Source organism: Canis aureus, chromosome 24 (assembly GCF_053574225.1).
Source record: "Canis aureus isolate CA01 chromosome 24, VMU_Caureus_v.1.0, whole genome shotgun sequence".
Taxonomy (NCBI): Eukaryota; Metazoa; Chordata; class Mammalia; order Carnivora; family Canidae; genus Canis; species Canis aureus.
Window position 1 is genome coordinate 49,402,508 of NC_135634.1, and position 12,600 is coordinate 49,415,107.

The 12,600-nt window shown below is 53.3% G+C and overlaps 1 protein-coding gene across 50 annotated transcripts in view; it reads left to right on the plus strand.

The window, feature by feature from the left end:
- LRRFIP1 (LRR binding FLII interacting protein 1) overlaps positions 1-12,600 on the plus strand; it is a 139,288-nt gene that overhangs the window by 56,606 nt on the left and 70,082 nt on the right. For 3 of the 50 annotated variants that reach the window (XM_077869390.1, XM_077869397.1, XM_077869393.1), the window contains exon 1: positions 4,793-5,067. The exons of 43 other annotated variants lie outside the window; for them this stretch is intronic. In XM_077869390.1, coding sequence (XP_077725516.1) covers positions 5,002-5,067 — 66 coding nt within the window. In that variant the 5' untranslated portion in view covers positions 4,793-5,001. Of the gene's footprint in view, positions 1-4,787; positions 5,068-12,600 lie in introns of those variants that run through there. 4 more of the 50 variants (XM_077869399.1, XM_077869402.1, XM_077869358.1 and 1 more) reach the window with 3 other exon arrangements.

A 12,600-nucleotide genomic window follows, 5' to 3' on the forward strand; every position in this document is an offset into this window, starting at 1 on the left:
AGCTTTCTCTGCAGAGGCGGGGCAGGGTCTGGCCCTCATCAGATGCTCCTACCAATGCCCTAAGTCCTTCTGGGACAGCTGGGTAGGACATTGACCTAGGTGTGTACGAGGCTTGGTCAGCAACCCTGGAGTGGCAGGTGGGGTGACTGGTACAGGCTAAGCCCAGGGACACAACTGAGGACGTCCACCTAGCCTATCTGTTGGCTATTCCCAGCGAGGACTCCTGGGTGGTGGCTGGGAGGGGGGACAACTCTGTATGGTGCTGTGCCCTGGATGCTAACTAGCAGCTCGGACTTCTGGTAGGGACTCGGGTTAGTGAGCCCAGCCTCGCCTCATTCTTCTCATGCGGGGCTGTGGTCACGTTACACAACTTTTGTGGGCCTGGGTGTGTGTACAAAGTACTTTATAAACTCAAAGGTGCTGTGCAAGTCTGGGTGATCATTTTAATATGAGGTGTTCTGTGACAGTCCAAAGAATCCATGTAAAGTCAAAAAAAGTAAACTCAGGGTTTGTAGAAATAATTAGAGATGTTTATTGTAATCCATAGGAATAGGGATTCATGTTCATGAAAAACAGCCGTTATGGGTGTGACTTAGAAAAATGGTTTCAAGTCAGTCATCTGCCTAGAGGGGACGCCGAGAGCGCCTCCCCCTCCCGCCCCCACCGTCTGCTCTGTGCTAGGATCCCAGGAAGGGTTTGTCTCCGTGGTTCTAGCGCTTAGAACCAAACCGCAGGAGGAGGCAAAGCTCGTGAATCTAGCAACAGGCCGACACTATGGAGATGAGTCAACCAAGTTTGGGTGTGGCCCCGTTGGTTAAATGTTCTGGCATTTGCTGGTTAGCTACGATTCTCATGTTCCCAGCACAAAGTAAGACAGCTCTATTTAGCTTTGGTTCTTCTCTCAGGGGTCCCTTAAGAAATTAAATCCCCTGCACATAATCTTACTGTACAGCAGAGAACTGCTTTTTGTAGATGTTGGACATTTAACTTGTGTCAAGAGGACACAGAGGATCACAAGCATGGTGGCTGGTAGGAATGCCTGAGGCGATCTAGAGCTTTCACAAAACAGACGGCAACCCCAGGCCTGAGTAGTGACTGCATGTCTGCAGGTCCTTAGCTGCCTGGCAGCTGGGAAGGGACCGGAAACTCGCGACCTGTTAGAAGTGACACCCTCACCAAAAGAGGGTGAAACTGGGAAACTGAACCAATGTTCTTTTTTTTTTTTTTAAAGATTTTCATTTATTTATTCATGAGAGACACCAAGAGAGAGGTAGAGACACAGGCAGAGGGAGAAGCAGGCTCCTCACAGGGAGCCTGATGCAGGACTCGATCCTGGAACCCCGGGATTACGACCTGAGCCAAAGGCAGATGCTCAACCACTGAGCCACCCAGGTGCCCCTGAACCAATGTTCTTAACCTCATAGGTCCTTCTATGAGGACCCCAGGGGAGCACAGGCCCAGTCTAGGTGGATGGCCACCCTGTTCCTGAGCAGCCCCACCTCTTGCCACTCAGCCCTTTTTAAAAAACTTATTTGACAGAGCACACAAGTGAGCAGGAGTAGGCGGAATAGGGGAGGGTAGTGGCGAAGCAGAGAGAGAAACAGCAGCAGACCCCCCCCCCCCCATTGAGCAGGGACCCAACCCCAGGACCAGGAGATCAGGACCTGAACTGAAGGCAGTTACTTAACCGATTGAGCCCCCCAGGAGCCCCCCACTCAGCGCTTTCGAAGATCCCCTGGGTTCCTCCTGCTAACCTTCCTCAGGATGGAAACCCAGGGCTTCTTAGCTGCTTCGTTCTCACCTGACACTCTCAGGTGGCTTTAATTTCATCTTCTTCAAAGGAAAGGGTGTATAGTACTGTGCCAAGCTGCCTTTCAAGCTGTGAGCATGGGGGAGAAATGCGTCTTGGAGTGTGTCCCATTCTATCCAATGTCACTTCTCACAGCCACACTCCTGTCTTTGACGTCCTCATGCACTTTCCAAAAACAAGTTTGTAGGTTCTAGTCATTCATCCTTATAAGTGGCCTTGCTATGAGTTTAAAAAAGAAGAAGAAGAAGCCTGTTTGGGAAGGGGGCTTCAATGAGGAGTCCTTTCCATTAGAGACCTACTTAGAATCTTATAATCAAAATTAACAGAAAGCAGCTAGACTCTTTACACTTTATACTTGGGCCCCAGGATCTATATAATGACACCAACAAGCATGATTCAGGCCTCTACTCACAGGATAGACTTTGACACTTGTCCTGTGGCTGGGAATGGTCTGAGGCTTGGCCATCTCACAGGCCGGCTGGACTGGGACACAGGGAGAGGCCAGTAGTAGCCTCAGCCTCCCATCCGGATGGAACTAGAGCAGCAGTTCTCTTGAATGTGCTACCATTCAGGGGAATAAGAAATCTCCTGGGCACTATTATTATTTTATTGCTGGTATTGTTAGTTTTTTCCTAGGACTGTAAGTATTCAGGTAGTTACTTCTCACTCCCTGACAGTGTCCTGCCACCCAAGGCTTCTGCAGCCAGCCCTTCCTGAAGTTTCTCTGGTCATCACATTTCTCAGCCACTTGAACTCGTGGTTGCCTCACTTCCTTCCTGCTGTAGAGGACAGGAAGGCCTGGGCACTTTGGATGGGGATTCTGGTGACCAAGGGAAGAAAGCACAGTGGCTGCCCAGCAGTGTTGGCTTGCATTTCCATCAGGTCAGCAAGGCTGCTCAGCAGGGTCTGCCCGTGGGTGCCCGAGGTCCTCCCCTATACCTGGGCACTCTCCTTATCATTAGCCTACTTCAGATGAAGCTCAAGACACAGGGCTAAGTAACTTGCTCTGGATCCTACAATAAGTGGCAGAGCCAGGAATTGAACTAGGTGCTTTGTTGTTGTTCTCTTTAAGATTTGATTGATTGATTGATTGATTGATTGATTGGGGTGGGGAGGAGCAGAGGGAGAGGGACAAGTAGACTCCCTGTTGAGTGCAGAGGCCAAATTGGGGCTCTCTCCCACGACCCTGAGATCAGGACATGAACCGAAATCAAGAGTCAGAGGATTAGCAGACTGAGCCACCCAGGTGCCCCTGAACCAGGCACTTTAATTCCAGAGCCCATTTCACCCCTCTCCTTGCGTGGTTTCATGGATGGAGCTCTTCCTAGAGACTGGATGGCGGCCTGGGGGTTGGGGAGAATGTAGGTGTCTTCCAGCATCTGTTCCCTGTGCCCTGCTCTGGGAGATGTGGTCATAGTTGAGGATGGCAGGTAGCTCTAGAATTTGCCTGTCTAGATTGGAATATTCGAACTGAAAACTCAAAGGGGCTATTTTAGCAATGGTCTATCCTTCGCATCTGTGAAGTTACTACTAAAATTGTAATTGCTTTCCATGGTACATTCTGTAAGTTCCATGTTTGTTTATGCAGAACAGCTTAAAATTATTTTCTCCAGCGAATTTAACTTTCAAGAACCAAGAATCGTAACACAGCACCATAATGAAGAAGAGAGCCGGGAAAGAGGGTAGGCATTGCAATCTCTTTGAAACGCATCGCGGAGAACCTACGATGCCGTCCTCGGAGCCTGGCGCTGGGTTCACCTGGGGAGCTCCTCCCAGACTCCCTCCAGCGGCCCCTGGGCCCCGCCCCGGGTCAGGTCGCCCGTACCTCCTCTGCCCGGCCGCCCCCCGGGTGACCCCTTCCTTTCGGAGCCCCCTCCTCTGCAGCCCGGGCTCAGGGCAGGGTCGGGGCGCGCGGGCGGCGAGAACTGGAGGCCGCGGTAGGGAGCCCGCGGCGTGCACCTGCGGGCTCGCAGGACTTTCTGGAGCCGCCTTTGCAGAAGGTTAGGCCGAGCGGTGCCGTGGGCGGTTCCGGTGTGCAGGCGGGAGGCGGGGAGGTGGTCGTTCCGAGACGGGCCTCCAGGTAGGGAGGAGGCGGGGGCGGCGGGGGCGGGCCGGGTCGTCCCGGCCGGAGGAAGGCGGCCCCCGCTCTCCGCTGCGCCGGCCCCCCAGTCTGCTGCCGTGCTCGCGCTCGGGGCGGCCGCGCTTCCCCGGGAGGTCGCCGGGCGGGAGCCGCGGGGAGCGGGGTGCCGAGGGCGCCGCGGGCGGGGGCGGGGCGGGGCGGGGCGGCAGTGGGCCCCGCAGGCCCCGCCCCCGAGGCCCCGCAGGCCCCGCCCCTAAGGTCCCGCAGGCCCCGCCCCCGAGGCCCCGCAGGCCCCGCCCCCAAGGCGCCACAGGCCCCCGCTCCCGCAGGCCCCGCCCCTAAGGTCCCGCAGGCCCCGCCCCGAGGCCCCGCCCCCAAGGCCCCACAGGCCCCGCCCCCAAGGCCCCGCCCCTAAGGTCCCGCAGGCCCCGCCCCAAGGCCCCGCAGGCCCCGCCCCCATAAGGCCCCGCCCCCCACAGGCCTGGCCCCCTCCCCAAGCCGACCCCCGCCCCGCGTGCGCTCCCCCGGGACCCCCCTCTGCCCACCGCGCCTCGACTTGCCCTCCCCGGACTCTGGGCGCGCAGCCGGGGCGGGTCACCCCCCATCCTCCATCCCCCGTCCCCGCCCCCCTCCCCCCCCGCCTTTCCGGTGTCGGCGGGAGCGGGGGTTGGACGGTGACTGATAACCGCGCAGCTGGGGCTCGGGGCGCGCGGGGCGGACGCGATGGGGGAGGCGGGGCCGGGGGCGGGGCGCGCGGGGCGGACGGGACCCTCGGGGGCGGGCGGCGCAGGGGCGGCCCCTCGGCCCCCGGTCCCGCCCCCCCGGTCCCGCCCCCCGGTCCCCGCCCTCGGCCACCTGCGCCCCGCCCCGCCCCGGCCGCGCCCGAGCCCGGGAAGGGCGGAGGCGGCCTCTGCTCCGGGAAGGCGGCCCCGGGCTGCGCCGCGCTGCCGGGCTCCGGGCTCCGGGCAGGGCCGTCCCGCCGCCCCGGGGATGCGGATGGGGATGGGGATGGGGATGGGGATGCGGCTGCGCTGAGAGCCTCCGGCCGCCGCTCCGAGCCCTCGCGACGGTGCCTCCCGGCTGCGCGCGGGCGGACCCAGCGCCCGGCAGGATGAGCAGCCCCGCGGCCGCGCCGCGCGGGGACATAGACTGCCTGAGCCCAGAAGCCCAGAAGCTGGTAAGAGGAAAGCACGGCCCGAAGCCTGCCGTCCCGGGCCCCGGGGGCAGGTCCCCGCCGCAGCCCGGCGCCCGCGGCCGTGGGGTGGGCTCCGCGAGGCCGGCGCGCCCCGGGCGGGAGCGGGCTGGGGGGGCCGCGCCCCGAGACCCCCGCCCGCCGCTCCCCTGTCCGGCCCCGGGTCCTGCGCGCGCTGGAGTCTCCAAAACAACAAAACCTGGAAACGGGTGCCCCAGGCCGGTGGTGGCCTCACCCTGCTGGTGGCGCCGCCCGTGGCTGGGGTGCTTTGGAGCCCTCACCTGCCCCGGACCTTGGGACCCCTGCGGATTTCTCTCCAAATACCTCCGGGGACCCCCATCACCAGATCCACCCTGGCTCCATCCTGGGGTCGCGTCTGGGCAGGAGCCCCCATGCGTGGGATTTTGCAGTTACCCAGCTCAGTACCCAGTGCTGGGATCACGTGTGTGGGGGGGGCGATTTGGCTTTAAAACTGTACAGGGGGTGAGGTGGGGAGGTTTGTAATTACCCATTTCGGGGCAGTTTGTGGTCGACTGAGAGTGGAAATACATGAAGGCAAGAGGGTGTGCTTTGGAAAAGGCCCCGGGAGCTCATTACTGCAGAGACCCAACGTAGATTTTCACTTTACCTAGCTTTTGTGGAAGCCTTGATAGAAGAAGTGTGAGCCCCCGGGGCACCTGGTGGCACAGTGGTTGAGCGTCTGCCTTAGGCTCAGGCCGTGACCCCGGGGTCCTGGGATCGAGTCCCGCATCAGGCTCCCTGTAGGGAGCCTGCTTCTCCCTCTGCCTGTGTCTCTGCCTCTCTCTCTATGTCTCTAATAAATAAATAAAGTAAAAAAAAAAAAAGTGTAAGCCCAACACAATCACTCCTTCATCAGGCAGAAATTAATCATCTACTGGGTATTTGTGGAGGATCCAAGATAAATAAGAGTGCCCTGACCTTGGGGAGCTTACTGGTGAACACCAGGGAAAGGCAAAGAGATAGACTCTGATGAATCCACACTGGAAGGCTACCTTCCTTGCTGAGTACTGTCAGGTGGATATATTTTTAATGTCTGGGTCAGTGTGCTGCTTCTTCTGTGCCTCCTGCTGTGAGCCAGACCTTTGGAGCTGGTTCCTGCCCCTTCCTCTGGCTGGTGTGTCTAGGGCCCCAGGAGCCCACAGAGAGGTCCTTGCGTCACCACCAGGGAAGGGCCGTCAGAAGAAGGAAGGACGGGAAGGTTGCTGGGAGATGCTGGCGTTCTGCAGAGCCGCCTCGGCGAACCATAGATGGCAAGAGCAGGGTACTGCTAACCCTGGGCAAGAGTTGAGCTCAGAGGGACGGAGTGCTGGGCAAGGAGCCCTTGACGGAGAAAAGAGTAAACATGGAGAATCAGGATATGGGGACGGGAGGGACAGGCCATCAGAGGAACAAGAAGTAACACTGGCGCTCCGTGGCACAGGCTGCCAGGTTCCGTTAACCCTTAACCCCGTGGATTAGATCTGGTTGAGATGCACACTTCATAGAGGTGCCCTGGGAACTGGTGTCAGGAGAGTCTGGAATGGGCTTTGATTGAGGTGCTCCACTGTACCCCCAGTTCCAGGATCCAGTAAGCTCTGGAAACTGACAGTTGGTTTTCTTTATTTTTTATTTTTTTTAAGTTTGTCGCTGATGGGAGGCTATTTTCCATCTTTATCCCCCTCATGGTAGATGTTCATACATTTCTCTGCAGCCAGTGAAAGTCCTTGTTTGAGGTCTGTTACTGTGGTGACTACAGATTATGGGGTGTATGCAACTTCTTGCCCTTCTAAAATCTGAAAATGTTGAATTCTGAAACATAGTTTGGCCCCAGGGGTTTCCAGTAAGAAATTTTGAACCTATAGGAGTTTTTTTTTTCTTTCTTTCTTATTTTGTTTTAGTAAATAGCAGCAAAAAGTATTTTAGAATGGGACATGGGAAAAAGAAATGAAACCCAGTCCTCATTTTATGAGGCTAGTGGTCTGGTTAAAAGGAAGTGCTGAATGAACAGTTGAGGGGCGCCTTACACAACAGTGAGCGCTGGCCCTGGAGGTCTGTGAGAGGCCAGTGTAGAAACCATACATTTCTTTGACTTTTGTAACTTCCTCGTGTTTATGATGGGTTGTGTCACCTCTGGTCTCTTTCCACATACTGATTAGCGCTAAGCCCCTACATCCCACGGGTCTCGTCCTGTGGCAGCCCGTCTGGGTGGAATGTGGACACAGTCTCCCCAGGCCCATCTCATCATTATAAGTACCTCTACCCAGGTCCCCGGGTCTCGGCGCGTGGGATCATTGACCAGCGTGCAGGTGCAGTGCTTGCAAAGGTGGGAAGGCCCTGCTGTAGCTCAGCCTGAGACTTTGAGCCCTGGAAACCTGGCTCCTTTCAGATGGGTCACTTTCCCCAGTACTTAAGATATAAAACGAGGTAAGTAGGGTCTTTCCTCTAGGGCTGAGTGTCCCAGTAGGGCAGAGATGGAGACTAAATTTCCGTTTTTGCTTTGAGTTACTTTCAGTTCAGCCTGAGCTAATACAACACAGCAGAAGCCTCCTTAGCAAAAAAAAAAAAAAAAAAAAACAAAAAAAAAAACCCAAAACCCTGCAGTCTAAACTGCCACTTAAACTGAGCACAGGAAATCGAGTTATTTATAGTTGCAGAACTGTTCTCAAGTGAAGTTGATTGGAGTATTACCTGATTAGGGGTTCTTATCTAGTTTCTACAGAATTCTGAGGCCAAATGGTGCAACAGGTTTGCTCCTCAAAAGGCAATGTTCAGGAGGAATTTGTTATCCCTGAAAAATCAGGCTATGTGACTCAGCAGAGGCATTGTTTATGACGAGTTACTCAGTGTTTCCAAGTATCTGTTCGTATTTAAAAGTATTAATCTTGGAACCTCAGAGGCCATAAGGTTCAAATTATAATCTGTTATCGAAAGAAGCCTGTTACGCCCCCACTATAGGTTGGGGATGTTGTAGGGAACAGAGGGGTTTTTTTATTAACTACAGCTTTTTTTTTTTTTACTCTGGGCCACCAACATTTTAGTTTGTTTTTTTAAACACAGAGGCTCATTTTCGTGGAATAGGTTTACTGAATTTTCATTAGACTTTCTAGATAAAATATTAGCTTCTTTCTTCCCGGTTTGTTAAAGCATATTTTGACTACATTCATGATGTAACAATTCAGAATTGCCATGCCTTTGATTGAGAACCACTACGAAAATCCCCTTCCCTTGGCCAAATCCCAAAGTACATAAACAACAAACCCAACAACAACAACACAAATGTGTATTCGAAGACTTATCCGTTCATTTGGGCGAGGGCCAGAGATCAAGTGGTTTTCTCCTTAATACAGTAACTTAACAATTTTAAAGTCATATAAGTGGTTTTGCCTTGAGTCTAAAAAGCCCAACCAGTTTGTAGTAGGGAAGTAATTTATCTTAAATTACTGTGATGAGGACTTTTAATTGTAACCGAAATGTTTGATTTGTGTGTGTGTGTGTGTGTGATCAAGCTTGTCAAAGTAACATCATTTCTGGTCCTTTTTTATTTTTTGTGGCAAATGGGTATGCAATCTTCCAGGGGGAAGAGAAGTACAGAGTGGCCCTTTGATGCGGGCTGGGGACCTCCTCTCCCTCCTCTGAAATTCCCCCTTGCACATTCTCCTGGTAGGTGCCTCCTGGTGGGTGCCTCAGCTGGCATGTCTTCTCTCGGTGCTTTTAAACCCAATCTGAGCTGAATTCGTGCTGGGTGGATCCCTAGATGCTAGAGAAGACGCTGTGTGAGTATTAGTGGTGGGCAGCAGCCCCACACCCCTGCCGTGTCAGCCCTGCTGGAGGTTTTCTGTAGGCGGCTTCCCTAACCCTTGCCAGAACCTTGTTGGGTTATCTCCACGTACAGATAAAGGGGAAACTGAGGCTCAAAACAGTCAGGGGACTTTCCCAAGTGCACACAGCTTGTAGGTGGTACAGGCAGCTCAGACCTCAGCCTGATGATTCAGAGCTGGTGCTGATAACTATCACCACTGTATACAGTTCTTTGTGGAGGGTCTGGCCAGCAGCTGCTGCTGCTGCTGCTGCGTGGCTGCTCTGAGCTGCTCCTTTGCAGCCTCTGGGATCTCACATCCCCCGCCCCCTGCCACCACAAAGACGGCCTCTTAGGACACATAGCCTTGCCCCCAAATGTGTCTTGAGACATCTTCATTTTATCAAACATTCCCTTTCTCTCTCTGGTAGCTTACAAACAAACAAAAAAAAAAACCTCTCTCTCTCTCTTTTTTTTTTTTTTTTAAAGATTTTCTTATTCATTGGAGAGAGAGCAAGTGAGAGCACAAGCAGAGAGGAGGGGTATAGGAGGAGGGAGAAGCAGGCTTCCGGCCCAGCAACGTGGGGCTCCATCCCAGGACCCCGGAATCATGACCTGAGCCAAGGCAGATGCTTAATGGGCCGAGCCACGCAGGCGCCCCAGACAAAAGAACTTTCAGTGGACTTTATTTTTCTAAATAAGGGAAAGAAGAGTAAAAATGAAAGAGCCACAGAAATTTCGATTTTTCTATTTCTGCAGTGCCCTACCTTTGTAACTGTTCCATGTGTCAGCGTCCCCCAGGAGCACGACCCCACCCCGCCCAGACAGACTAGCTCACTGACAATTGAAGTGATGGTTCTGTTTCTCTCCCGGCTGGTTCCAGGAGTGTCACTGGAACATAGGAAAGGTTGTAGATGGTTGTGCACCGCCTGCTGGAGGAGAGCCCTGGTGCTGCTGGAGTGTCCAGCCTCATTCTGAGAAGGAACAAGTTCAGTGTTTCATGACACCTTAAAATGTGGGGTTTGCAGAGAAGACCGTGAGCGGAGTAGGTTAAGGTGAAAGGAGTGGAGCCCAGGTGCGTTGCCGGAGGGAGCCTGTCACGTGGAGGGCCAGCCGCACAGGTGGGGCCATGCCGCTCTCACCTGTTGGTCACACGGGGTTCTTTGTGGCCGTCATGCTTTTTGTCGTCCCAGCATGTTGAGGCTACTGACGGAAATGTGAACCTTCTCTCAGCTCAGAAAAAAAAAAAAAAAAATGTAACAGGCGTTAACAGCAAGAGGAGAAGTTTAGCCACATAGAGGATACTGGGCAAGGACTCTATTCATCGCATGGGTCTGAGTAGTTGCTAAACTGAAGGTTGTGTTGGGAAGTCTGGGTGAATGTTAGTAGTTGTGGCTTTCTGTAAAGTAATGTGAATAATGTTATTCCTGAATCATAACCAGTTTGCTACTTCAGTATGCACCGTGCTTTTAAGAAGTTTATTATTCAGAAAAGCCCAGGTGCGCGGGTGGCTCGGATGGTTAAGCATCTGCCTTCATTCAGCTCGGGTCACGATCCCAGGGTCCTGGCACTGAGCCCCGCGTCGGGCTCCCCGCTCAGGGGGAGTCTGCTTCTCTCTTGCCCTCTGCCTCCCGCGGCTTGTGCACACTCTCTGGCTGTCAAATAAATAAATAAAAATATTTTATTTTATTGTAAGATTGTATTCATTTATTCATGAGAGACACAGAGAGAAAAGCAGAGACACAGGCAGAGGGAGAAACAGACTCCACGCAGGGAGCCTGACGTGGGACTTGATCCTGGGACTCCAGGACCACGCCCTGGGCCAAAAGCAGGCACCAAACCACTAAACCACCCAGGCATCCCAAATAAAAATATTTTGAAAAGAGAGAGAGAGAGAAGCAAAGTCAAGAGATTTCTAGCAGCAAAATGGGGAAAGAGAACTGACAGTCTCAGGGTCGAAGTAATTCACTCCTGGTATAGAGACGTGGGATTTTAGAAGTAAAGGAGGCTCCTGGAGGTCACACAGCCTGGCTTCCTCATTCCCTATAATGAGGGCTAACGTCCCAAAGTGATATCGTTTCCAAAAAACAAACTGTTAATTATAGAGAGCACACTGATGGTAACAAGGGGTGGGGGTAGGGTTAGGATGGAGGAAACAGGTGATGGGGATGAAGGAGGGCACTGAGCGGGACGAGCGCCGGGTGATGAATGGAAGGGCTGAATCACTGTACTGTACACCTGGAACTAACATGACGCTGCATGTTAATTACCCTGGAGATAAGATAAAATTAAATGTAAATAAATAAATATCGCACGATGAATAACAACAACAGAAAGGCGATGCAGTTTGTCAGAGCCCACGTGACTGGTAAGCAGTGAGCCAGAGCCGGAGGCTGGGTGTTGAGCCCCTGTCGGGGTGGCCTCGCCGGCAGAAACCCGGAGCCCTGCGGAGAGGTGGCGCCCGACGCTCTGGGCTTTCCCACCAGGTCCCCCGGTCTGGGCCCCTGGAGGCCCACGGCCCAGGCCTTGCAAGGTAAAGGCCTCTCTGAAGGCTGGTGTTTGGTCTTAAAATTCCGTGATGATATCGCAGCCTACTCCAGAACTCGTTGGAGTTGGTTCTGGTGGTGTCTTAGATGATGTTTCTGTATCGAAATCCACATTCTGTTACTGCAGTGTACCTTCATTTTATTTCTTTTCAATGCAACCGTTGAAACATTTTATTGACTGAAAATGTGTGTACCATCTAAAACCTGGTGTTTAAGACAACCAGTTAAGCTTTAGTTTTGTGGGGTTTTGTTTTTTTTTTTTTTTTTTGAAGATATGTTCATTTATTTGAGAGGGAGCATGCGTGACAGCGAGCGGGGATGGGGGAGGGAGAAAGAGAATCTCAAGCCAACTCCCCACGGACTCGATCGGAGCTCGATTTCACGACCCTGAGATCATGCGTGACCTGAGCTGAAATCAAGAGTCGGACGCTCAGCCAGCTGAACCATCCAGGCGCCCCTAAACTTTTAGTTTTCAACTTTCTGTTTTCCAAACTTTCAAGTCAGATGGACAAAGTAGGTCTTGTTTAGTTTGTGGCTCACACAGCAGCCCCCAGCCCCGTGCCCTTAACCTGTGGCTGGGCTGTTGGGACGGTGCAGCCGCGCCCTAGGGAGGCTCAGCTCCCCTGTTCCACTCTGCAGTTTTCAACCTGTGGTTCTCAACCCTGTCAGAGCCAACGCCCCCTTTTTATAACAAGTTTTTAACATCCTCATTGCTAACCTGAAATGAAATTCATGTGTCGTAAAAGCAAGTCGATAGAACTTCAAGTCAATGTAATGTTTCAACGGTTGCATTGAAAAGAAATAAAATAAAGGTACATTGCAGTGCCAGAATGTGGATTTTGACACAGAAGCGCTCCAGCCCCGGTGTGCCAGGAGACCAAGGGAGCGGTCACAGGTGCGCCAACGCGTGCCCAGAGCCATGCTGCAAACACAGACAGACGCAGGTGTGTGGTGCTGAGACCCGGACGCCACGTGTTGTGTTGCTGTTGGTGACCTGACGTTCCCAAGTGGTCACTAACTCTTGAGAAAGTTCTGAACAGAGCCAAGCATAATCTTCCCTCCGTTTTAACGCCGATGGCATTCCTGGAACATCCAGTGTGTGTGAAAACTGCACAAAACGTATTTTGGTTTTATGTGTAAGTTGGAATCCGTTTGTAGATCTGAAAATTATGAGGC